Source organism: Paecilomyces variotii, assembly GCF_004022145.1.
Source record: "Paecilomyces variotii strain CBS 101075 chromosome Unknown C8Q69scaffold_2, whole genome shotgun sequence".
Taxonomy (NCBI): domain Eukaryota; kingdom Fungi; phylum Ascomycota; class Eurotiomycetes; order Eurotiales; family Thermoascaceae; genus Paecilomyces; species Paecilomyces variotii.
In genome coordinates, this window is record NW_021167141.1 from 326,477 (window position 1) to 351,647 (window position 25,171).

A 25,171-nucleotide genomic window follows, 5' to 3' on the forward strand; every position below is an offset into this window, starting at 1 on the left:
AGGACTCTTAAGAGTCTAAATTGTCCGAGAGCCGTCCGGACCCTGCAAGACAGAGCCTGCTCGTGGGCTAACTGACTGCTCAATGCAATCGAACTGAGCCTGCTTCTTAGACCAGATATAGCACACGACGGAACCGCATGGCAACTCCACCGGTGCATCGTACTCGCCAAAGTTGGAAGTTGGCAGTTCGCCTACTCGTATTCCATTATTGATGAAGAGTAGTAAGTAGACTTGCGGTTGGACTCTGGCAGTATCTGAGAGCGATGCAGACAACTTCTGGTGGTCAACCTTCTCCCATTGAATACACAGGAAAGACACGAGGGCTGCTCGTGCTGTTTTATGAGGCACCCTGCGAAGAAGGGGTTTGGGAACCGGTACAAGGACCGTTGTGTAGCAAGCTCATTCTCGCGTACCTGGCATAATGTCGCCCTCCAGGCACGATCTCTCAGACGCAAGGTCCACCGTAGGGATGGAGTCATGGACTGAGGAACACGAGTAGGGCCATGTTCGCCAGTCCCCGAATCCCCGAAAGGGCCTCGGACTCTCCTGCATAATTAAGCCGCCTTGGTCAATGACAAATTGTGGAAAGGGTGGCTTTAGAGAACTCAGGAGTAAGTTGGCGGATCTGACACGATCGCCCTTCGGGCCTCGCGGGGCACGGGCCGTGACGTCTGTCAGATCCAGACTGACGGAGATGCCCGTGACCGCAGAGTAGTATCATTGTTATATTATTATTATGCCAACAAGAACCGTCACCACTCAGGATTAGCGATACTAATTGGTATCTATGGTGGAAAGAACCAAGGAAGCCTCTATGTTATCTATAAGCAAGTAGACAAACTAGTCGGCCAGATATACAATGATCCCAGATAGACCATGCCTTTTACTCTTGCCTCCTCGAAACAAGAGTAAAATTGCCAATACGGCGAGAGTGCCGGAGCATCTTTACAGTGTGAAGGGGCGAACAAGCTCGTGGCAGGTTGACAGCATTAGGGGGGTATCCGACATGCAAGGATCCGATATTTAACAGTCAAGGCTGGATTAGGAAATAAACTAGCTATACACACTACGAACTGAAAAGGAACGTCGATTAATGTGAGAGGATTGCGCAATATAACCGCACCCCTGCCTTCTGATTACTGCCCTTATCACGCATAAAAAACCCCATTACCTCGAACCGGACTGGGTGCCATGTCTTTCCATCATCACTATCTAGCCCGGCGCGTGACTGCGAAGTCACCCACCCGCGACCCCAATAGCGTGACATCTGCCATTCAGCCGAACCTCAACCCCAGTTCTTGGACACGTTTGCTTGTAACATAGGGATGGAAGAAACCCAATGGTTGAATTTGCGCTCAAAAACACTTGATTATTATCATGAGAACAGGGATGATAAAAACAGATATGGAACGGTTCCTTATTAGGGTAGCTCTACAGGACCTTGAGAAAGAAAGCATGCAAGGCTACTGCATTTACAGCAGAGCCTGGAGCATGGCACCGAAAGCAGCAATGAGGGCAACAGCGGGGACGTTGATGTCAACGAGGCTGGCAGCAGACTTGGCGGTAGAGGAGGAAGAGGAACTAGAGCTGGTACCAGAGCTGGTGCCAGAGGAGCCGTCGGAGGTGGTGGGGTCAGGAGTGGAAGACTTGCAGGTGAAAGAACCACGGACGGTGGACTTGATGTCCTGGAAGTCGGAGCAAGAGAAGTTACCAGTGGACTGCATGTTGAAACCACCCTTGACCTGCTTCAGAGCGGGGAGATCGACCCTGAGAAAATGATGTTAGTTATTGTGCTTTATATACACGCAGGACGCAGGAACCACTCACTTGTTGAACTCTCCAGTGAAGTCCAGAGCACCAGTAATGGTCTGCAGCTTCTGGAAGCCGGTGATGTCCTCGAGATCATCGTTCTTGCTGATGGTGAAACCACCGTTGACCGTGGTCAGCTGGGGCATGGAGAGGTTGGACAGCTTGCCGTTGTTGTCGAAAACCAGGTCACCAGTGCTGGTCAGGTTGGCCGCGGAGAACTCCTTGAAGGTGTTGCCGAACAGACCGAGCTGGCCGGACAGCTCCTTGAGCGAGGGAATAGAGAGACTGCTAGCATTGCGGATGGTGATGTTCTGAGCACCGCCGAGGTTGGGCAGAGTAACCTTCAGAGAAGGAGCGTTGGCGGCAATGTTCAGGAGACCAGTGACATTCTTCAGGTCGTTGACGTTGATGGTGTCCATGGCAGTGTTGGCAGTGATGTCGAAGTTACCAACACTGTCGAGAGTGATACCGTTCAGGCTGGTCAGACCAGTGTTGGTGATGGAGACCGATCCGGCCTTGCTGACACCCTTAGTGAAAGAGAGCGCCTGGAGGTTAGGCAGAGCAGCCCAGTCGATAGAACCGACGGAAGTCAGAGAGCCGAAGCTGAGGTCGGTCAGAATGATCAGTCCCTCGAGCTTGAAGGTGTCTCCGATAGACGTGAGCTCGGGAGCAGACAGGGAGGTGAGGTTGGCGGCTCCGTTGGCGGAGAGACTACCAGTGATCTGCTCGACACCGTCCAGAGAGATACCACCGGTGGTGTGCTCAGCGATAACGATGTCACCCTTGACGGTCGAGCAGCTGCTCAGAGCTGAAGCATCTCCCTGGTTCTGGATGGTGATGGGGTCGGACGAGCCATCGCAAGCATCAGAAACTACAACCAGTCAGTCCGGCAAATTCTTTCAATCGATTGTTGTCCGGCTCGCTGTTCGCGTCAAGACGGGTTCTGGCGAGTTCTCACCTGCGAAAGCAGTCGAGGCCGCAGCCAGGGCGGGCAGAATGTACTTGGTAACAACCATTTTGTCTAAACAATGATGGTTGCGATTCAGTTAGTTGAATGCTCGTAGAAACGAGAGACGACAGCGAGAGACAAAGTAAAGTTGGCCAAGGTTGTTGTTGACAAAAGGCACGTTCCGGCGGCCACGTCGACAGCAGCCACAACAAACACAGGGGCAAAACGAAGGACAAGCTTTTTTTGCCCGACTCGAGGACTCACCTAAGGTCCGTTATTAAAAGGTGATATGGAGTATGGACTGGCAATCGATAATATGCCCGTCGTTAATTTAATGCGTAACAGGGTGTTTCAGAAAAGAGGATGCTGGGGCGCGGCTGGTGGTTGGTGCGAAAAGAAAAAGGGAATCTGAACGAGTGGAAGAAGAAAGCTTCGAACGAAGGAGAAGCTGTGGCTGGCGTTCCTGCAACGAAGGAATAGCACCAATTGGGCAAGTGCGTTCTCTCTAACGACGTTGAATGGGAAAGAAAAGAAGGAAAAGGAAGAGAGGTTTCTGGGCAACGAGAGGGACGAGGAGGTCTTTCACTGCGAGACGAGGAGGCGGAAAGGAGGCGTGTGCGAAATTGGGGGTGTTTGGCAGCCGGCAGCGAGCCTGCTGCCCCTCTGGGTCTCGGGGGGGAGGATGGAGTCATGGACAAGGAGCAGGACTGGGCAGCAGGCGGGGGCCATGCTTGTCTGGCCACTCAACGCTCAGCAGCCATGGGCCCCCCTGTGCCGGGGAATCTGGCGCCGTCCTCCTATGGTATGAACCGTTCCAGCTAGCGCTCCACCCACCGACACAACCTGTGCGCTGATTCGCCAATGCGGCCTCCCATTGCTCCTCTGAGTTGCTATCGAGCCACTCACCACGCGCAGTCCCAGACAGGATGGGTCATGCCCCTGTTTCTCAAACCAAACCATGTCAGCCATGTATGTTGGTCCTCGTCGGCTCATGCTACTGTATGGTATTATTATTACTATTATGGTACTCTCTACGCACGCGTCGGACGCCCAGCCGTCATACTATTATTATTATTATTATTATCACCCTGATGCCCAGCCGCGCGGACCTCTTCTTTTGATTTCCATCGACGGTTATCGACCGATCCTGATGATCGGATCGCCCATTATTTGCCGCCTCTTGGTGCTTGTTGTGACGGTGATCCAGCCCGACGTCCCCACGGAGAAGAAAAAGGAGGGAGAAATGATGACGCCCAGCTCTGGTTTGCCGCTTGGTGGGCGATCAGATTGTCCCCTGGAATCCAGGCCCACTGACTTACCGTTATCGACAATGATGTACGACTGCGAAATTGCAGCCCTGTGCTCTCCAAACAACTTGCGCCATAGCTTATCATCCCGTGGTGGTATTCTCATCTTTCCCATCGATCCAAACTGACAGGCAAACTACTCGAGTACCATGCATAGATAACGTATTGATTCTCCATTCCCCATGATTCCGCTAAACAAATCACACAATCTGATTTTTCCTTTTTTTTGTTTTTTTTACCTTCTGTCTCTGCCACGGTTGCGGCACACAGACTGCTTGCGTCATCCCCTGATGCCCGTCTCCGAGTACTGGAATTCGCGGTCTGGTCAGGAAAATAGGATGTCAATTTTTAGCCTACGCCCCCGTCTGATTGACTTTGGCCGCGCCCCCAGTCGACCAAGACCAAACTAGGCACTAGTGTAAAGATGTATCCAAAACTGCGGTTCAGATCCTCGCGGGATTCTCTATTATTTTGTTGTGATCGCGCCCCGTAATTATTTATGATTATTTCTTGTTCTTGTCAATGGTGATCATCCCGAGATGATTATCATGATGCACACAGTGCCAAGAGAAAAAAAAAAAAACAGCTCCGAACGAGTCAACAGTTGCCACTGGATCAACAAGGTCAAAGGGGACAAACCCTCTTTAGAAAGAACAGAAACGACCAGATACGCTTAGATCAGCTATTGAACTGTTAAAATGAGGGTAGTGCGTGATTGCATGTCTATTCTAATTTCTGGCTGGCCTTCTACATAGATCCATTGCGCCTCGGCAGTTCAATCTTAATATCGCTTAGCGAAATTATAGATCTGAAGTCGCTGCTCTCGTGTCTCCATACATCGTCCAAGACAAACCGGTTTTCCTCGTGCCGGCTAATACTCGACTTGCAGGCTTCCAGCAAGGCTTGTCTGCAGACGGGACTGAGGCCCGTTTCAACCGACCGGGGTTATGGACGCTAAAGAATTTCGCCCATAATCCCGGCCGTACCGGACTCCTACGCTATAGTATGCATAGACATGTGTAAGGACTGTGCAGGTTCAAAAATGATAAAATGGATGCGTCCAGAATCGAGAACTCTTAGTAGTGACGGGCTATTATTATCATGATGTACCGTCTATACCGTCTATCTACTCTTCTGTACGGGGGCACCGGACCTTGCAAGCTATTGTTTCCTGATATAAATTCCGGCGATTGTCTCACGATTTTGATAGCATCAGACTTCAGGCATCCGGACTGTTTACTCGGGCGCTACCCGAATTCCTTTGTGGGACAGGGGGTTAAGGATATTTCTGCGTCCAAGGAGGGTTTTGGTTCTAGAAGTAACCAGCCAATGTCTACTTTTCCTCGGGTGCGACACAATACCATAATTAACTAAGACGCTCCCCCCACCATCGAACAACAAGCCAAGCTGTCGCGGGCTTTTATAAGTTAGTGGGTATTCTGATATTATCCAAACAACGCACGTTGTTCTAGGCGTGGTGGCAAAAGTGGCTGCGACATTGCACGAGGGGTCCATACCAGCCATTATTATTATTATTATTACCCTAGCAACATCGAGAGGGGAGTCGAGACTATTTGAATCCGCATTGTTCGAGATATCGCCATTATAATTACATGATACGAGCTGCATGTCAAGTCTGCAGTCTTGAGCTTTGCATAAGAAAGATCAACCCGCCGTGGTTTTTATAAATGATTATCATCACTGTGCATACCTAGTGAACTATGGTACTTTGACAGCGGGTATCGCAATCACATACCTCTCTCTAATTGCCACAGGGAGAAATGATCACGAGAACAGAAAGGGATATGAAATGCCTCACTTGTTCTATAACTAAATAAATAATGTCAGCGTCAACAACAAAGTCTCCCTTGCTTCTGCTTATCAAGAAGAAATAAGTGTCAAGAAGATCCTTCTACTTATCGAACCTGTTCCATTGGCTACATAAAACGACGCATGCGCGTAGCAGCACTTTACACTACTACCGCTCGCATTGCAACCCACTGATTTATGATCTTCTGCGAATAAAAACCTCAAATCATAGAAATCCACTGCCCATAATACATAATATCATATGATTTTGGGGACACCTTCCGGATGCAGATGTTTAGTGTCAACCTACATCATGCGCATATATATATATTTTCCGATAAACTCGTGTGGCGGTGAACTGTTAAGAAAACTAGCGGGGAATCGGATGATGGTCCCAGCAAGAGAATAACAGGGTGCCAATTGAACGATACTGTTGCAGGACCATGGGTGTGGTTGCTATTAATAATGGCTCAGCTCAGTAGGTTGTCCCATTCTTCGCCCAGTTACCGTTCCCGAGGAACATGAGGGGCGGACCGATGCAAGATGCCATGAGATTTCGATGAAGATTACTAGGGTACCAAGAAAAAGCAAGCAAGAAAGAAAGAAAGAGAGAAGGAAAAAGGAAAAAGAAACCTGCAAAGCGCGTGGCCTATTCTCTTCTAGAATAAGTATCTGAATCGCCTTCATTCAGCCTACATCACTGGTGCTGTACCTATCGACGTCTCAGAAAAAGGCAGAGTTAACAGTCAAACGTCATGTTACAACTTCGAGCTGGAAGATTGAAAAGCACGTCCTCAATGTCTACTACTACAGGCACAGATATTTATAAGGCGGTTTTATAATCCGTTCACAACTTCTGCGTTACATCATCTGCCCATCCTTGACATCCTTGTTCGTATTGGCGCTTGAAAAAGGATATCCGATTTTAAGTTTACTTTTATCCATATCGGCCTGGGGTAGGCGGTTTACCACTAGATCAGCGAAAGGCACAAGTGAATTGACCTGCCAATCAGCCCTATTCCCAGACTATATAGCCAAGGTGGAAAGAGGTGGTGATGGTTCATGGTGGTCCAACCCGAGAAAAGAAAGACCTCTCTGATCAATCAACATATGCCTCCGCCTGTTGTGTGTTCCCTCAATCAGTTTTCGGTTGCCGGTGTTTGAGTAACCGATCGCGTTGTCGCTTACCAGTCTCTATACGATCTGATCTTATCAGAGACCATCGTCTATTGTATCGTTAGAAAGTCGATCTGAGACTCTATAGATTTCCCTGGAGATTCTATTTAGAAGTGGATGGATAAGTCATAGGGAGCTTACGCAGTAACAGAAAATGCGGAGTTTCCAACAATCAGCCAAAGAGCTGTTGCTATTCTTAGGTTCGCTCCGACTCTTTGCTTCGTCGATTTTGTCTAAATGGCGACGCTAGGAATCGAAATCCGGAGCGACAGCTCCTCAGGATGAAGAGAATATTATCGAAACCAAGCGGGACCGACATAGTGAGAATGACAGAGGTTGAATAATAATTAAATGATATGGGAGATGTCATATTACTTTAAAGAAAAGTCTGGGGATTCACAAGGTTGATATAGATGGTTTTAATGAGGGAGGCTATGCTAAGGAATAGAGGGCTGTGCTTAATTGCTTCATATTGGTGATTTTTCAGGGGGAGCCGGCTCCAATCATACGAGGACATCGAGTTACGCGAATTTCCTTGATACTTAGAATCCCCAGGCCTTGAGTGAGTTAAGATTATCTATTTATCACTGCTTACCACGTTAGAGATGGGAAGTCTGTAACCACTGGGAAGTCATGGTCCCGTGCCCAGGTGTCACTCTTCGCGACCGGAGAAGCCAAGCCTGGGGACGGGTCACGAGTCTCGTATCGTTACTGGGCAATTCTTTGCTCATGTAAGCAGCTCTAGACATCAAGATCCGACGTGCTGTAATGGACGTTGATAACTATGTCTATCTAGTGTACCATGAGAGGAGAGCGTGCAGTGCATTGACGATAGGAGCTGAGATCTCTCGCAGTATGAGGTCATAAGTCGCGCAATATCGTCCACTTCACATTTCGAGTACAGCTACATTTGTAACATTCAAAGTGGCTGTCGGACTCCTTTTTGCCTATGCTCATGCTTTCCGACCCGTCGTCCCTATAGCGTCGTTTTCATCATTTGTTAGGATGGCTCCAAGGCGCTCAGCTCGATTGCTTGCTGCTGGTGGACTAGAGTCAGCAACAGCCCAACCGTCGTCAAATGCCACCAAAGTGAAGAGTGGTAAGGTCCAGAGCAATGGGGTCAGCAAAGCACGAAAGACAGCCCCGAAGGCAGGAAAGAAGAAAACGACGGCCACATCTGAAACTACAGATGCATATGCGGCTATTTTTGGAGCATCAGATCTAAAGACCAGAACGAAGGATGCTGCCTCGTCTACAAACGGCACAGCTAAACTGGAGTCCACACCACCGCCTCTTGACCGTCCTGTTGACCCTCATAGAACAAATGCAGCTCTCCTCACGCCACATGGGTCATCATTGGTGGCATATCAACCAGGAGCAGAAGACGTTTCTCCCAGCAAGACTGGTCTGCCACGTCCGACGGCAACGACTGGGAATCTCCTAGAAAAAGCAGTTGATCACTTAATTTCCATAGAGCCGCGGTTGAAGCCTCTTATAGACAAGCACCCTTGTCATATGTTTTCGCCCGAGGGACTGGCGGAGTCGATCGACCCGTTTCAGAGTCTAGCCAGTAGCATCATTTCGCAACAGGTATCTGGTGCAGCTGCTAAATCAATCAAGAACAAGTTCGTTTCTCTATTCAACGACGATGTGGAAGACGAAGTCTTGCGAACGCTGCGGTTTCCAACCCCAGAAGAAGTCGCCAGGTGCGACATTGCCACCCTTCGGACAGCGGGTCTGTCACAGCGAAAAGCTGAGTACATCCAAGGCTTGGCGGAGAAATTTGCGACTGGCGAGTTGAGCGCGCAGATATTGCTAAAGGCCTCTGATGAGGAGCTTGTTGAGAAGCTCGTGGCTGTCCGCGGGTTGGGTAAGTGGAGCGTCGAGATGTTCGCTCTCTTTGGTCTGAAACGGACTGATGTCTTCTCGACCACTGATCTGGGTGTACAGTAAGTGATTTCCCCGATCAAGTCTTCTTGCCTCATGACTTTCGCTCTGACCTGAACCTATTCTAACACTATGCATAGGAGAGGCTGCGCTGCCTTCGTAGGCCGAGACGTGAGCAAGTTGAAAGCCAAGGGAGGTGGGAAGTATAAATATATGTCTGAGAAGGACATGCTGGAATTGGCGGCTAAGTTTTCCCCGTATAGGTAAGTTGAGTAAACCAATCAGTCTAAAACTGGCAATCTCTAAAAACACACGCACTAATACGGAGTTCAGGAGTTTATTTATGTGGTATATGTGGCGCGTCGAAGAGGTCAACGTAGAAGCCTTGGGATAGATGAAAGAGGGCGAACCCATTAGACACAGACGCCGAGTTGGGTCATTGGAAGCGTGTTTCACACATCTGATACAAAGTGGTCGCACTTGTAGAATACGGGCGGTATGATGTATATACTTTTCTGAATGCTATATCTGACAGGGTTTGACCAGCCGGCCGGATTGCTTGTTTCTAGTTAGGTCGGCTTTTTGGAGACATAGCAACGGAATGCTTGACACGTATATTGGTTAGTGATATCACGCTGGGTGCAATTGAAGAGCCTTCGTAGGCTTAGTTAGCTTGGGGTCATTTTTGGACGGTTTGCCTAGACGAGAGAAATAGTGACGATTTGGTTCCTGGTGGCCCTCCACAAGCGGGATCAGTTTCGACAGTGACAATTGTCAAGAGAAAGCAGTTCTAAACAAATGAGACGATGACATGATATTGATTTGTACAATACGGGTACATGGTTTGAAGAATGCAGGACAGGGCTGGGTCGCTCAGCATTGCACGATCAGTGCAAAGCCAAGCAGACCAATCTAAAAAGCAGCTGTCCATTCATTCACATTGCGCACTCCCCTTTACAACTCTATCCTCCTAATTCCGCTTCACAATGATGCTGTCCAGCTCCTCACGCTCAGCCTGCTCCTTCTCGACCTCGCGGATAATGGGGCTGAGGTACTCGACATCCTGTAATTTCAGAACAATTAGCATCGGATTGTCATAAAATAGCTTCCCCATCAACGTAGTATCGTCCCCGTGCGCGTTGTTCGAGAAATGCTGGTTATAGCCGGGGTTTGAAATTCGTGCAACGGGATTGGTCGGTGGGCCAGAAGACATGTTGGAGCTACGGGGGAACTGATAAAGTTGAAATTTCTCACCTCCTCGGGCTTGGTCTGCTCAGCAGCGGGGAGAAGCTGGTGGGAAAGGGACAACTGTATGGAAAGAGTCCATGGTCAGCGGCGATTGCAGGTTATGATAATCAGGATATCTCAACGAACCTGGAACGCTCTGCGGAGACGGAAGACACGGTCGTAGGCCTCCTTGGGGGGCAGACGCTTGATGGCAGTCTGGACGGATTCGCTCTCCTCGGGGATCAAGTCATCGAATCTGAAGCAATCAGTGTCGGGCCCTTAAGAGGGAAGAGAACGTCGCAAAGGATTCGGGATTGAATGGATGTCGAGAGCAGCGGAACGGTACCAATTGGACATGCTCCTGCTGGCACCATTGCATCTGCTGCCTCGAGCACCGAACAATCCTGTCTGTTGATCCGGGGAACCAAGGGGAGCTACCTCAATCCGAGTCTCCTGTAGCCGGCGGCGTTGGTGTACCACTCCGCGATGGGCATCAGGAAGCGGGTCAGCGCAGGGCGCTTGACGATGTAGTTGGCGAGAGAAGGCGCAGACATGGTGATAGATGTCACGCGATGGCGTATCAATCCAATTGAGCACCTGGTGGTTGGGGTGGAGAGGCAGAAGAATCGCGGGAAGGGTCAGCCAGACTGGAGATCAAGATGACCCGACGACGTTGGCGGTTGTGCAAAACGAAAGCCCGGCCGGACGGCTTCCCAAAACGGAATCTGGATGCCCGAGGCATCAACACGTGACGGGTGCGCCGAGCGGAGCCGCAGTCGGGATTTCGGACCAAGTCGGTGCCTGAGGCTGCCAACACGGATTTCTCCACTTGTACTGCCGACAGTCTGCGCTCATCCCGCCTACATCATCCTGCTTCCTGCTCACTTCTCACACTCGACGGCTTCTCGGATTGCACTTCGACCACCCTGTTGTCATCTTGGGGGAATGAGTTCTTTCAATTGCTGATCTGGCCTGCTCCATCGTGGAGCTGTATACTGAAAGGAACCCCGCACGACGTTATCTGATTTCGGGGTAGACACATACAGGTCACACGCACATTTACTCGACGTCCCAGGTTTCGCAGATCGAATCGTCGCCTCAATCAGCTGATCCGTCATCCTGTGAATACTACGACTGGGGAATCTTTCTACTCCTGTCAGCGAGGGTTAGGTGTTGGGTTCCGGGTCGAGCACCGCTATGCTCGGGTCCGTGAGCCCCCGGTGACCAAGACGGACAAAGAACTCGCAGGAGACCTGGTACAACAATGTCTCAAGAGCGCGAGGATGCCACCGGGGCTGCAGGCAGCTCTCAAGGTCCCAGAGTTCCAGACGCGGATGTCTACCCTCCCTCAGATGTCTATTTGCATGTTACTCCTCCACCGCATGCGACCTCTTTAACGCGCTTCGAGATATGGACCACGCGGATTCCGCACGCATATATTACGCCCCTGTGCGGGGCAGCAGCAGGTGTCGCATCGGGGATTGTGACATGTCCACTGGATGTGATCAAGACGAAGCTGCAGGCGCAGGGAGGATTTGTACGGAGAGGTGGGAAGATGATAGAGCCGTCGAATCTATACCGTGGAATGATCGGGACCGGGAGGATGATATGGCGGGAAGAAGGTGTTCGAGGTCTATACCGTGGTCTGGGCCCGATGCTGATGGGTTACCTGCCAACCTGGGCTGTATACCTGACGGTGTATGACCGATCTCGGGAGTTCTACCATGAGAAGACAGGTCGGTCAATGCCAGCCCGTTTATTACGTTGACTGACATTTGTACAGATAATTGGTGGCTAGCACGTGGCTATGCCTCCATCACAGCAGGAGCGTGCTCGACGGTCGTTACGAATCCGATCTGGGTCATCAAGACGAGATTGATGTCTCAGAGAGTGGCCAAAATCTCCGATGGCTACGTAGCCCCATGGCATTACAAGAACACACTAGACGCCGCTCGGAAGATGTACATGACTGAAGGTATTCGCTCCTTCTACTCCGGACTCACCCCGGCCTTGTTGGGACTCACGCATGTGGCCATTCAATTCCCGCTTTACGAGTACCTGAAGATGGCATTTACGGGATATGGTATCGGCGAACACCCTGAAGATGGCAGTTCTCACTGGGTAGGGATTTCTCTTGCGACGTTCCTGAGCAAAGTTTGCGCAAGCACCATGACATATCCTCATGAGGTTCTACGGACGAGGCTTCAGACGCAACAAAGGGCTGTTCCAGCACCGTCCCCCGAGGAGATTACGTTTCGTGGCGGTCTGCACCATCCTGAAGACGGCGGTCGGCCTTCTGGTCCATCCTCGTCGGATGGCATGCGTAACCGTCCTCGCTACCAAGGCGTTATTCGCACGTGTAAGACGATACTGCAAGAGGAGGGCTGGCGTGCATTCTATTCGGGCATTGGAACCAATCTGGTTCGCGCCGTACCAGCGGCCATGACGACTATGCTTACCTACGAATATCTGCAGAAATCGATACAGAGGGTCCAGCACGAGGGCGAGAAGAAGCTCACTTCAATTGAGACAGGAGATGGGGATGCTGTTCTATGACGCAGCTGACACTTGACTGAGGGGATACAGTCAAGCGTTGCTATCTGAGACAGCGTAAATGGGGACGGCAATCTATAGCCGCCATCTGCTTGAGTAGGCAAAATGTCTCAGGCACTTTTTGACGCCATATCTAGTGCTGGAATGACGAAGATACATGGCCCGAGACAAGCAATCAGAGGGAACATATTTCTCAATAAGGAATTTATCCCCGGATGTCCGGAAAAAGCACTGAAATCTTTCGGCCAATCATCTGTTGCGATTCCTGATGGAGCCAAGTAACATTACCATAGAGTCTAGACACTCATTGTCCTCTTTTTGTAGACTACTACCTTTCCTTGCCGGTTATTATTGTTGCGTGTTTTACATCCTTTCACGTCAAGCACCTCAATACATGTACAGTTTCTTTCTGCAGTTAACCATAATCTCTTTCCGTCGTCGATGGGATGGGGGGTTTCTATTCTCAGACATGTATACCCTCGTACTACGCGTTGGCTTCCCGGCCACGGCCGCGACGGATATTGCGGCTAGAAATAGATGGTCCTGTCAACCCTTATATCCAGAACAAGCATAAGAGAAGGGACAAGAAATCAGCAATGACAAATAGATATACATAAAACCAAACAAAAGGCCTGCAGCAATCCATGGTAAACTACTCCTTACCCCGCAACCCTCCTCTTTCGGGGTGGGAGTTATCTACTTCCCCTTACTATCCTCCAACGCCTTCGTCAACCACCCGGGTTCGGAGCCCTGTCCTCGAGAAGAAGAAGCAGCACCCTCATCACGATCAGATAGATGATATCGCGCATCCCGACGTGCAGATCGGATCGAGCTAATACACCACGAACCGAGGACAATCGCCATAGTGAAAGCAGCTAAAGGCGCGGTGAGGGACTATTCCCATAGTTAGCCACCACGAGGAAACAGTAAAAAAAAAAGAGAGGGCGGGGGGAAGAATATGTAAAACTCAAAACTCACCTTCGGACTACGTCCTAGTGTTTTGACTTCCGAGGGGTGTGATTTCTGATTATTGCTCATTTTCGTAGATTGGTGCACAAGCTGTATCGTCTATCTGCGATGTGTTCCTTTCCCTGCGACGAGGGAAGAAGGGCATAGACTAGTTGTAGATAGAGGATGGAGGGAGGATTCGTAGCAGTCAGCCCTCGTTGCTATCACCCCAACGTCAGCGCTGGGTCGGTTAAGATAAATAAGATCGATTCAAAGGACCAGAGTAGGATAATAAATCTTTCAATACCTGAGAAAAGACGTATTAGCTTCGAGTTAATGGCTCCCATGGTTCTTCATTTTATAAGCTTCCCGTTGAGGAATGATAATTGTAAGTTTAACCAAGAGAAAAGAACAAAATCGAAATACTAGATGAGAAAGGAAAAGAGTCCCGACTATTCCGTATGCGACATGCTAATTAACCATTCAACAAAAGAAATGTCAGGGGTTCAATAAACGGCTCACACGAAGAAAGAAAACATAGTAAACATACAAGGAAAACAAACAATCTAGACTCTTCTACTTCTCATGAACAATGAACAAGGAGAGGCATAAACGTTGAATATGAAAAATATGCTTATGCTTGTTCTTAAGATACTGAGAATAGCCATAAACTATCATACCACAGTAGAGTGAAGAAAGAGCATACGCAATACCATACCTCCTGATTTGGATATCCTCCTTTCCTTGCCCTGGATACTTAGGCGCTTGGATGGTTGGGATGAGGGATCAATATCGGACCGGTTCAATATAAAGTGCTCTTCAAGGTCGTAGTTCACATCAAGTTGTACCAACAGCGGTTGACGGGGTCTAGTTAATCGGAGTGGATGTCTCGACGCCGAGGACAGACTATCGTGCTTCCACGTGACTGACAAGGGTATCGATATTCTGCGACATCAACTAAGTAGCCATTTTAAAGGCCATAGTATATTGCCTACGATTCCTAGTTGCTACGATCTACGAGATAAGCTGGATGTTTATACATAGGTGAGAGAAGGTTGATTGAGTGAGATTTGAGTGATATAGAGTCTAATTGTCTAACCTCTATATGCTCTGCAATGTACAACGAATAAGCCTAAATTTAACTAATTATAATCATATATGCAATCGAAGAGCATTTCCCATGGGCGCGGCTGGATATAAACCGCCCCGGAGTACCCTCGTAACGCCAGCGTTGATGCAGACGGACGTGTGCGCCGTCCTTTTTCCATGTGACAGCAAGTAATCACTCATCAGCATGTGCAGAAGCAAGGATGAAAATGATGACGTTAAGGTCTCCTTCATTGGGCGGAAATGCCCAGGCGACTTTTCAGCATCAGGTATCTCTCATAGAGACCCAGCTTCAGCTCCACGCGGAGGTAACCAGCCCAGGCGTAGAGGAAGCGGAAGAAATTACGCGGCCACAACATGCTTCCGCATTCGCGGATCTTCTCCATCTGTTCATCGAAGACGCAGCGAGTGGCGTATCTTGCGAGAATGACAAACGTGCGAACAGGACCCTGGCGAGTGTGCAGGTTCTCGTCCAAGCTGCGCGTGAGGTCGTTGGTCTTGAGAATCAGGAGCATCACTCTTGGTACTTGGCCCAGTAGTTCAACCAGCTGTTGGAGCATGCCGTCTCCCAACGCACCCGTGATTTCTTCTTTCTCCTCCGCAGTTCGAGTAGAGGTCACAGACTTCTTGGTCAAGACGGTATAGTCTCTGCCTGTGATGGCGCTAGCGAACAGGGGAAACTGCTCATCTGTGATACCGGCCACCTCGCGAGAGTACTTGCGCATGTTGGGCACATCCGATTCAATGACGGCCAGCCAGAGTTTAGCATAGTTCCTACGCATGTCCCGTGGAATGTCACGGTACAAGCCATGGTCGTAGAGGATCACGTCGAAATTGGGAGAGCGGCGGTTAGGATTCTTGCGGATGGCGATGTTGCCGCCATGAGGATCGCAGTGCAAAGGCGCATCTTCACCGAAGATCATCTTGTTGAAGATATGTGCCAGTGCAGCGGAAACTTCGTCGCGGTCGATGTTATTTGCGTCCAGATACGCCAGATCGTCCGGGCGGTGGCCAGAGATAAATTCCATAACGAGAATGCGCTTCTGAGCCCACATGACTATTCATATCGATTAGTATGACAGCTGCTGACCATACGTTGAGGGGGGCTCAACTCACCCTCTGGAATCACCAATGGCGCGCTGGAATTCTTCTTGAAGTATTCGCTCGCTCTCTTTGCATTCTCACCTTCCCTGCGAAAGTCCAATTCCTGGGGCAGGGAGAGATCCATTTCGCGGGACAGCCATTCGAGATCGTATTCGGGAAAGAATCGTTTGAGCGCGGCAAAGGTCATACGGGTAAGAGCCAGATCCAGAGGAACCCATTCCGCTAGAGCAGGATGCTGCACCTTGACGGCCACTTTCTGCCCGGTCTCCTTCAGCGTGGCGATATGCACCTGCGCCAGGGAGGCGGCTCCGATCGGGGCGGACTCAAAGGATGAGAATAATTCATCAATGCTCTTTCCAGTATCCGCAACGAACATGGCCTCGACCGACTCGATGGAAGAGACAGGGCACTTGTCTTGCAGCGGGATGAACGTGGTCGTCCACTCGAGCGGCAGAAGGTATCCCATACTGCTCAGGTGCTGGCCCAGCTTGATGAAAATAGATCCATTCTTCTCGAGTACTCGCAAGGTCCGTTCAGCACAGCGCTTGTGGCAGGCGCGCAGCAACTCATTGCCTTCCTCGGGGGAGGATGCGGACGCTTTCTGGTTGAGGGTCGTTCGATAGCTAACAACGGACGTACGTATCAGTAACCGCAACTACATACAACGCAGATATGACTTCCCCGACGAGAAACGCGACACTTACTCGTTAATACATATAGCTAGCGCGCTCACAACTCGTCCTGACCTCTCCGCTGCCGCATAGCCATGCTTGATATCGTCCGAGAACGCCAGCGCCCCCGCGCCCAGTGCGCCACCAGCAGCGGCAAACTTGATCACGGTCTTACGCGACCGCTTCGAGTCTGATCGTCTGCCTGCATCGTTTATGCCTTCAGAAAGCCGTGTAGAATAACTTCTCGAGAAGGTGACCGTCCGTTGTTGTAGGCACCGCCGACATGTCCACGGGGCTCTAGAGCCGAATGGGAGACCTGTTGATGGCGCGACTGAGGAGGATGACTTCGCGAATTGCTGAACGACCGCCGCAGGATCGAAACGAGACGCACTCAGCGGTATCCGGACTGGTGCTCTCATGATGATTGACACGACGGCCGCTCTCCGGGGCGAAAAAGAGGCCAAAGTTTGCCGCAACAATCGAGAGAAAAAAGAAACTTCCCACGTGTCAGCTATTCGCGAAAGACGTCAGCCATCGTAGGTAGCCCGAGACGATGGATGGAGATATGGGAGGAGATGCGACGAAGCGCTCAAACGTCACAAGCCGAAAAGATTCTGCTGCGTCTTGAATCCGAGGTCAGGTCCTTTCTCGAATCTCGCCGTACCTTTTCGAGATCCACCGTGCGGGTCGGCATTCCGTCGGCCGATGCCGGCTTCAACTCGTCCCGTATTCAGTACTGTTGATGCTCATCTTCATATCTCCGTTTATAATTTTGTCAGGGAAAATCTAAGTAGAGAGCCATGCTAGGCTCATAGGACCCCATCTGTGTTGGTATCTCTTTTTCCTGCTGGTTGTGGCACCTCATTCAACTTTGGTCAATGCTGAGGGCCTAGTATAGGTAACTATATACTTCCATTCCAGAGTCTGCATCACAAGTGTAGGGTCAACGGTAGAATAAAAAAAGGAGCATGCATGCATCCAGTCAGATGTCAAGGACTTGGATCTGAAGTAACCTGCGTGAGTATGCTATAGATGCAGGCGGTATCTGCTAACTACAATCCAGAAAGCTTGCTCACTGTCTCCAGTTATCATATAGTGACAATGCGAATTGCGACACCAATCATTTTTTTTATACTCGTGGGCGTGATCGTCATACAGGGCATTAAAATCACGAACAAAAGACAAATGACTCAAAAAAGAAGTCCTGGACATACATGCACCCCCCGAAGGGAACAAAGACCAACAAAGCACTCCCTGGGAGGCTAACAAGGTGAAGCAACAGACAATCTGAGAGGAGGGAAAACAAAATTAAGCCTGCAAGCATCTGGACTGAAATCGACTTGACAAGAGTCGACCTTCCAGCAGAACAGCATGCCCAGAGAGGAATATTGACATGTTAAAGTCGGATTAAACGAGAGTATGGGGACCACTGCGCAAGTAATGGAACAACAGAAGCATTTTTTAATGTCCCTTCAGGATGTGTAGTAACAAGAAAAAAAGACTGTAACCCGCCCAATGCGCCTGTGCTATGCAACTCAGTGAGACAGATACTAGGTGTCAGCAGTGTGTGTTCCTTGAACCTTTATGAAAGAAGGACGGCAGATCCAGACCAAGCAAAATGAAGGGACTGAAGAAAAGGAATGCGCAAGAGAAACTATGGACAGAAGCCAATCATTTTTATAGTTCATGTCCACTCGGAGTCCACGTTGGCCCTTCGCCGACGTCCGTTCAAATTGACGATCGACAAGCGACGAGTCGACGGCTCCGGTGCCCTGTACTCGTCCGTGTTCAGGGATCCCACCTGGGGTACCCGGTTCGACATGCTGGACATTGCCCGCGGCAGCCGATTCCTGGCTGCCGCTGGACCACCGCTGCCTCCATGGGCGAACACAGGGCTACTCCCATCTCGACTTGTCGGCCTGAGTCCCGCAGAGCCATTGAGACCGCTCCTGGTGTGTCGCGGAGTCTCACGTGGATCTAAATAGCCCCTAGACTGGCTCGATCGGCTAACCTGAGGGCTCGAAGGCGTCGAATGGCTCGATATGAGACTCGGAGAACTGTTAGAACCGCTTCTCCGCCTGGTAGGAGGCCTGCGCTTAGGAGCGCCCATGCTATCACTCTTTTCGCTAGATCTGACGAGCTTTCCAGCCATGTCGCGTACTAGAATAGCAGGGTCGTTCTCCAATTCTCTGATAGCGTCGAGCAGACCATATCGTGCCAGGAGATCGCCTTGCTCTTCGCTCGAGTCACAGATGCTCGAGATAATACGAAGTAGGTTAAGCCTAACTGCAGCCTTGTTGTGATGGAGTTTCTGCCCTAGGCGGGTGAAAAGATCAGGTCGAGCGAGGGTTGACGCAATTGGGGGACTTAGCCGCAGCAGTTTCTGAAGTGGTTCGAGAAGATTTTCAAAGGCGTTGGCCTTGGAGATCGTTACGCATCTGACAATAGCATCTGTGAAGGATGGCCTCTCATGGCGGTTATCCAGAAGATGTTCTTCAACCTTGGCGGTCTCCTCTTGTAGCCTACACTGTGTTAGTGTTGACTGTATAGATATAGATACGGATGTATCGCTTACCAAGTGAAAATCGCATCCAAGGCCGTTACCTGCCAATAGGGATCGGAAAGAAGCGAGATATAGAAAGCCAAGCCCTTGTTACGCCAGAGTTCTCGCCGTCCGACCTTTCCAGAATGGGCCATATCGCAGAGAATAGGTAGCGCGAATTCCTTGAGTGGTCGTTCTGTCTTAACAATCTTCTGCAGAAGAGGTATAATACCATTCAGTGCAGCATCTTCCTGCCTCGATTTACTCAGACGGCACATGTTGTAGATAGTATTCAGGATCTGGTTAGAGACCTCCCGGAAGTGGGGGCCCTTCATGGTAGATCTTAGCAGCTCAGTTAGGACGTCGATAGCATTCGAATTCTGCAGTGCGTCGAGTGTTGTCGAAAGCATGGAGAGGTTCTTGATGAACTTCAACATCGTAATTTGATGTATAGGGGTCATGCGTCTTAGCTCCTTCAAGACCCCTTGACAAATGGTCAGCGTTCTGCCTTGATTCAATGAATAACCTCATACTTACTGTGCAGGACAGTTCTCTCAGCGACCATCTCCTTGACATGGTTCTCAGCTTGAGAGAAGATGAAGAATATGTTGGCAATGCGACCCTCGCAAATCTCAGCCAACTCTCCATCCTCATCGAGCACTCTGCTGAGAACGAGAGATAGGGGATCGAGAACAGAATTTCGAGACAGAATCCGGCAGAAGTCGTTCTTGGGAGTCGATCCCTAGAAACTATCATCAGCCCACTGAGACTGCCCATATGAAAGTCTGTCGAACTCACCTGCAATTCGAACACGCTCCATATACCGTTAACACCGATAAGAACAAGGTCCCGCTCATCTTCATAGTCATCCTCCAAGAACTCCACTAGAACATTGAGACCACCTGCGCTTACGAACATTTGAAGGGTTAGAGTGGACGTCTGATACATCTGCTGCACAAACGCTGCCGCTTCGAGTCGAATTTCGCGCGGATACTTTTTCGAAGCAAATTCGTTGATGATGGGAATACCTCCCACGAAACACAGGTTTTCTTGGATTTCATAGTCATTGTAGATGATCGCGTTAACGATTTTCAGAAGGTTAGAAATGACATCCCGACGACGACATGTATCCAGGATCTCCAAGATAGGAAGCATTCCGTGCGCGCTGATGATGACGTTCTTAGTGTCCGGAAGATCGCAGAATATTGTGAGTAGTTGCTCGGAAATATCGGCGAGAACATCATCATCTTGGGAAGTCTTCAATGAGCTAACAAGACCCTCCACTTGATTCCTGAGCCGAGCATATTTGTCACGGGCAATGTTAGCCTCGAGATCCATCTCGTCAAATCCTTCCTCAAGCTGAGCGAAGGGGTCATCCTCATCGTCCTGGTCACCAAGCCAGGAGTTGCTAGAGAGCTTCGAGCTGAGAAGTAAGGTGCTTTTATCAGAGCCTCCATCGCTGTCGGGCTTTTCCAGAAGGCCTTCCTCAGCACCAAGGATATCTGAAAAGTCCTCGTCTTTCTCATTTTCAGCAAACTTTTGTATTTCTATTGATGACCGTGTCCGTTTGACAGAAAGCCGTTTCCTCAGCGACGGCTTTGGGTCTACGCTGTTGCCCGGAGGTGCAAAGGAAGTCCGCACTCTGCCTTTGAGATCAGGAGCATCCATCAACGCAGTCTGGGGGGTATCATCATCCACAAACTGCAATTTGGTCAGTCTCGTGTATCTACAGAAGACCTCACATGGTGGCTTACCTGGAAAGCGTTTAGTTTCTTCTCCAAGACGTCCTCATCATCGACGATCAGGTCGGAATAGTCCTCGACGGAGCTCTCCGAATAGAACTCAGTGGGACGAGGCTGCCTTGCAGGGGGAGGAGGGGGAGTTTGAGTTATGACTGGTACGCTCGTGATGGCAGGAAGTGCGCTTTTCGTTGGCCTATGCCGCACAGGACTTCTCCGGAGACTTCTCTCTTCATCCGAAGCTTTGCGCAGGTAGGGTCGAATAGTCTGAAGAGGATCAGCCTCACCGGCGCTCCTAAGGCTCATAGAGGAATCTCCCTCATCAAAACTATCCGAAATGTCCTTCATTGTGGTCCCATCAAGCGATGCGAAAGCCTTGAGCTTCTCGGAGGAGAGCATGCCACCAAAATTATCCTGAGGTTTGAACTGCGGCATTTTAAGCGCACTTGGCGAGATAGCCGTTGCGAAATCATCGTCCCAGTTGTCATCCGTTCCTTCGGGTGAGCGAAACTTATCCGCCGTACTCTTTGAGACAGCTGTCGATGCTGAGTCCTTCGCAGGAGTGATAAGATGTAGGTCTGGGCGAGCAGGCGCTGGGCTGTTGTGGTCAAACCTCACCGTCCGGCGTAACGTACCGGTATCAGGGGACCTTAGAGCCTCGTTCCATTCCTGGACACTGCGGACAGCTTCCTCGTATTCAGTAGACTTCTTCGGTACGACTGAATCAGTCCTGCGTGCATTGACAATCCAAGGATGTTTTAGCAGCTTGCGAGCAGATACTCGAAGATTGGGGTCCTTCTGGAAGCATTGCATGAGGAAGTCTTTCACGGCCTGGATAAGTTAGAATTATTATTGCGGCAAAAAGAGGCCAACGGTCCTTACCGGAGAAGCACCCTGCGGGAGCGGAGGATGGTCATCATTGACAATGCGAAACAGTGCTGGCATAGGCTGTAGCTTCCAGTACGGAGGCTTGCCTTCTAACAACTCTATCACCGTACAGCCAAGACTCCAGATATCTGAGGCTGTTGTAGCCCCGGACAGTTCAATCACTTCTGGAGCCATCCAATAGGGTGTACCGACGACACTACTCTCGTGGAGACCAGTAGTACGACTCGCCACACCGAAGTCTGCTAGTTTTACGAGACCTTCCTTGGTGGTGAGGATGTTGGCGCCCTTAATATCTCTGTGGATGACACCCTGTTCATGCAGATACAAAAGCCCATGGAGGACCTGGGACATATATAGTCCGACCAGATTCTCCGGGAAGCGGCCGAAGTTTTTCGAAATTGAGTGCAAGGAGCCATTCTCACAGTACCTGGCTACGGTCAGTCTATCGTGAGGCTTCATATGATGGGGTACGTTACATACTCGAGGATAATGTTTAAAGTTTCGGCTGACTTCACAAACCCATGGTACTTGACAATGTTTGGATGCTGAGAAAGACAGGTTAGTTATTGACCCACGGTTCCTGCTTATCGCCCCTCCCCCTTGAGTTGCAAGACTTACATCCAGGTTCTTCAGGAGATCAATCTCTAGCTGTAGTGTAGTGCACGTGGTCAGCAACCAGTCTTGGTGTGGGTTCGTGGAAAAGCATCGTAGATGCGCACCATAATAACTCGTAGCTCACTCTTAGGGAGATCAGCAAGCCGGATCTGCTTAACAGCGACAGTTTCTCCCGTATTCCAGTTCAATGCTCGATAGACTGAACCGAAGGCACCCTTCCCCAGACAGTCACCCAATTGCTGCACGATTATCCCACGTCAGCTTTGATGAGTCGGATCCCACAATAGCCAATGCACGTACGTAGTCCTTGAGCTCTGCGACATCCTTGGCAGATGACTTTGAAGTCCTTTCCTCCTTGCCTGTACTCGTTCCTGGTCTTGGATGTCGCGATTTCGCCGGTGTACCTGGAGTGCGTGATGCCGGAGGCTGAGCCTCGTCTCCATCGCTGGAGCGCGGTACCATGGCCACAGATTGGCCAAAGAAATTCGCTTCCCAATATCGAATTCAGAAGTGAAGACCGCCCGGTACGACGTTATGCAAAGTAGATCTCGTGTGATGGATGGTGAGAACCAACAGTTTCGGCCGTCATGTCAGGAAAGTACCGAACGAAAGCACAAACACTGTGCGAATGTCGGTTGAATCCGGGTGAAAATGCGCACGAGATCAGACGAATTACGCGAACACTGTGTTTTGGTATTAATTCGGGGTATATGAAGGACCCCTGCTCTCGCGTCCGTGAAAGCTTCTGCGGGCGCACACGTCGTTGCACATCAGAGACCTGTTCCCATTCAGAGCCATGAGAGGCCATTCAGTCAGTCCCATCGAGCACTTAGACAGGGATAGAAATGGAAATGAGCAGAATTCAAAACTGACCGTGGCGTGCTGTAGATATGTCTCCAACAGGCAAATTGTTGTGTCTCAGCACTTTCGGCCTCCGCAAGTGAGCATTTGGCAGGGGAGATGACGCAGTCGGGATCTCCCTCCCCCAGCTCCGATAGCCCTAAAGTCGACCCATAAAACTATGCCTACGGAACGCTAGCAACAGATCGAGACGTAGCTCGATGGAGTAGCTCTAGAAGGTCCTATCTAGCGTAGTAGTCTCATGCAGTGAATGGGATTATTCTTGACTTGAGCCTCTTCTTTATCTTGTAGTATGTACACTATTTCTATGCGGGGATATCCCTTGTTCCACATTCCAGCCAGGACAAAAGCCACCTCACATCTCTTCCAAACGGAGTAAACAAGCGCATGTTTGGTGACTGGATACTAAAGATTTGGTGAATTATTCCTCCTATAGATCTTTCTTACTCTCTCGGAGTAGACGGAGGACATCCGAGACCAAGTAGAGACTGCCCGCTATCACCAACGGACCGCCTTGTGATGTAGTACTCGCCCAATTGAGGGCTCCAACGATGTCGGTATCGAAATTCTTGGTCTTTCCAATTCCTTGGATATCTTGTATAGACGTGATGAGTTCAGATGTATCGACCGCTTTCACCCACGGCATGCCGTCAACCGGGCCAAATGCAACAGTCGCGACGTTATCTCCAGGCTTGATAATTGGATGAAATAGTCCTTTGAGGTCTTTCCCGCGAGATGCTGCGACAACCCAAGTAACATTACGGCCAGTCTGGCGTAGTTTGCGATCGACGTGGTGTCCCAGGACCTCAGCGGATTGGGCATTGTGGGCACCATCCAACAGGACGGGTCCCTGACGAGCAACCAAAGGGTCTAGAGCAACCGTTTGTAGGCGGCCTGGCCATTGGACTTTCGAGAGCTCCGGTAGTAGAGCATCTACTGTGAGTTCAGGCCGGATCCGAGGGAGGCACATCTTCAGAGCAGCAATGGCGCAGCAAATGTTAGCCTGTTGATGAGGCTCAAGATCGAGCTCTTGAAACATACGAGGAAGCAGTGACGACAGTCCGTCCGCTGTCTCCGGTCTGACGAATACGGACTCTATATCCAGTTCTCTGACTCGGTCCTTTATGACACGGATTGCTTCCGGCAGATTTGTGCCGTCGATGACACAAGGGACACCGGGTTTCAAGATACCGGCTTTTTCTCGAGTGATACTCTCAATCGAGTCCCCCAACAAGGACTGGTGATCGAGGCCGATTTTGCAGATGACCGACACCAACACGTCCCTAAGAATATTCGTTGCATCCAAACGACCTCCCATTCCCACCTCCACCACCCCAACTTCGACTTGTTCATGGTTAAAGATCTCGAACGCGGTCGCCGTCAGCAATTCAAACTCGCTGGCCCCAATCCCCAGGCTTTCGTCCCGTCGCTTGACCTGTTCCTCGATTTGACGAAAGAGTGATTCTTGGACAACCTTTTCGTCGATAGTTATGCAGTCCCAGCGGTCGATCAAATGGGGAGAAGTAAAACGCCCGCAACGAACGCCGCCAGCGGTGAGCAGCGCGGACAGGTATGCAGTCGTGGACCCTTTTCCGTTCGTACCAGCCACATGGATAGCTCTCCATGGAATCACCGTATGCTGGAGGAGACGGGATATTCTGCTCAAGCCTAGCTCAATCATTGTCCCAGGCGGAAAGTTGTTCGAGGCTGCTCTGACTCAGTCTGCGCATGGCTCACGTCTGGCGTGGGGTACCGACAAGTGGGATGCGACACCTCAACTGCGATACCAGCAGTCCAGCGGAATATCAGGGAGCTCAATTGAATATGATATTCGTCATAGGAGACGGCATGGTGCCGTGAATTTGTCGCATGTCCTTTTCGCATATTTCGGCGCCGGAGCGTATCAGAGGTCAGGTTCAACGATGACTGTTTGTGCCTAAGGCATAAACATAAGTACGTAATCCACCGGGATCCAGCAG

The 25,171-nt window shown here is 50.2% G+C and overlaps 8 protein-coding genes across 8 annotated transcripts; 2 read left to right on the forward strand and 6 right to left on the reverse strand.

The window, feature by feature from the left end:
- Window positions 1-1,472: 1,472 nt before the first annotated feature.
- C8Q69DRAFT_441570 (hypothetical protein) lies at window positions 1,473-2,825 on the reverse strand (the record flags this gene model as incomplete). The annotated part of the gene is made up of 3 exons (XM_028628760.1): window positions 1,473-1,767; window positions 1,828-2,680; window positions 2,768-2,825. 3 exons carry the CDS (start codon window positions 2,823-2,825, stop codon window positions 1,473-1,475), a joined length of 1,206 nt encoding a protein of 401 aa, XP_028487016.1.
- A 5,230-nt stretch (window positions 2,826-8,055) lies between these two features.
- C8Q69DRAFT_504041 (putative DNA-3-methyladenine glycosylase) lies at window positions 8,056-9,331 on the forward strand (the record flags this gene model as incomplete). The annotated part of the gene is made up of 3 exons (XM_028632554.1): window positions 8,056-8,999; window positions 9,078-9,200; window positions 9,271-9,331. The coding sequence occupies 3 exons, from the start codon at window positions 8,056-8,058 to the stop codon at window positions 9,329-9,331; spliced, it is 1,128 nt and encodes a 375-aa protein (XP_028487017.1).
- Window positions 9,332-9,907: 576 nt separating this feature from the next.
- C8Q69DRAFT_504042 (ubiquinol-cytochrome c reductase complex 14 kDa protein) lies at window positions 9,908-10,718 on the reverse strand (the record flags this gene model as incomplete). Its single annotated transcript, XM_028632555.1, has 4 exons — window positions 9,908-10,000; window positions 10,192-10,245; window positions 10,312-10,420; window positions 10,603-10,718. 4 exons carry the CDS (start codon window positions 10,716-10,718, stop codon window positions 9,908-9,910), a joined length of 372 nt encoding a protein of 123 aa, XP_028487018.1.
- A 561-nt stretch (window positions 10,719-11,279) lies between these two features.
- On the forward strand, window positions 11,280-12,853 carry C8Q69DRAFT_133753 (FAD carrier protein). Its single transcript, XM_028625336.1, has 2 exons — window positions 11,280-11,900; window positions 11,948-12,853. The coding sequence occupies exons 1-2, from the start codon at window positions 11,429-11,431 to the stop codon at window positions 12,718-12,720; spliced, it is 1,245 nt and encodes a 414-aa protein (XP_028487019.1). The 5' UTR covers window positions 11,280-11,428; the 3' UTR covers window positions 12,721-12,853.
- Window positions 12,854-13,413: 560 nt separating this feature from the next.
- On the reverse strand, window positions 13,414-13,755 carry C8Q69DRAFT_504044 (hypothetical protein; the record flags this gene model as incomplete). The annotated part of the gene is made up of 2 exons (XM_028632556.1): window positions 13,414-13,611; window positions 13,696-13,755. The coding sequence occupies 2 exons, from the start codon at window positions 13,753-13,755 to the stop codon at window positions 13,414-13,416; spliced, it is 258 nt and encodes an 85-aa protein (XP_028487020.1).
- A 959-nt stretch (window positions 13,756-14,714) lies between these two features.
- C8Q69DRAFT_495751 (ABC1 family-domain-containing protein) lies at window positions 14,715-17,294 on the reverse strand. Its single transcript, XM_028632240.1, has 3 exons — window positions 16,581-17,294; window positions 15,889-16,499; window positions 14,715-15,829 (listed from the first exon to the last, which is right to left on the reverse strand). The coding sequence occupies exons 1-3, from the start codon at window positions 16,964-16,966 to the stop codon at window positions 15,003-15,005; spliced, it is 1,824 nt and encodes a 607-aa protein (XP_028487021.1). The 5' UTR covers window positions 16,967-17,294; the 3' UTR covers window positions 14,715-15,002.
- A 937-nt stretch (window positions 17,295-18,231) lies between these two features.
- Window positions 18,232-22,793, reverse strand: C8Q69DRAFT_504046 (cell division control protein 15, cdc15; the record flags this gene model as incomplete). The annotated part of the gene is made up of 10 exons (XM_028632557.1): window positions 18,232-19,069; window positions 19,123-19,573; window positions 19,627-19,831; window positions 19,888-20,790; window positions 20,844-21,659; window positions 21,711-22,143; window positions 22,197-22,261; window positions 22,335-22,364; window positions 22,436-22,570; window positions 22,632-22,793. The coding sequence occupies 10 exons, from the start codon at window positions 22,791-22,793 to the stop codon at window positions 18,232-18,234; spliced, it is 4,038 nt and encodes a 1,345-aa protein (XP_028487022.1).
- Window positions 22,794-23,435: 642 nt separating this feature from the next.
- On the reverse strand, window positions 23,436-25,149 carry C8Q69DRAFT_455225 (folylpolyglutamate synthase). Its single transcript, XM_028629756.1, has one exon. It carries the CDS (start codon window positions 24,871-24,873, stop codon window positions 23,623-23,625), a length of 1,251 nt encoding a protein of 416 aa, XP_028487023.1. The 5' UTR covers window positions 24,874-25,149; the 3' UTR covers window positions 23,436-23,622.
- Between the last annotated feature and the right edge of the window lie 22 nt (window positions 25,150-25,171).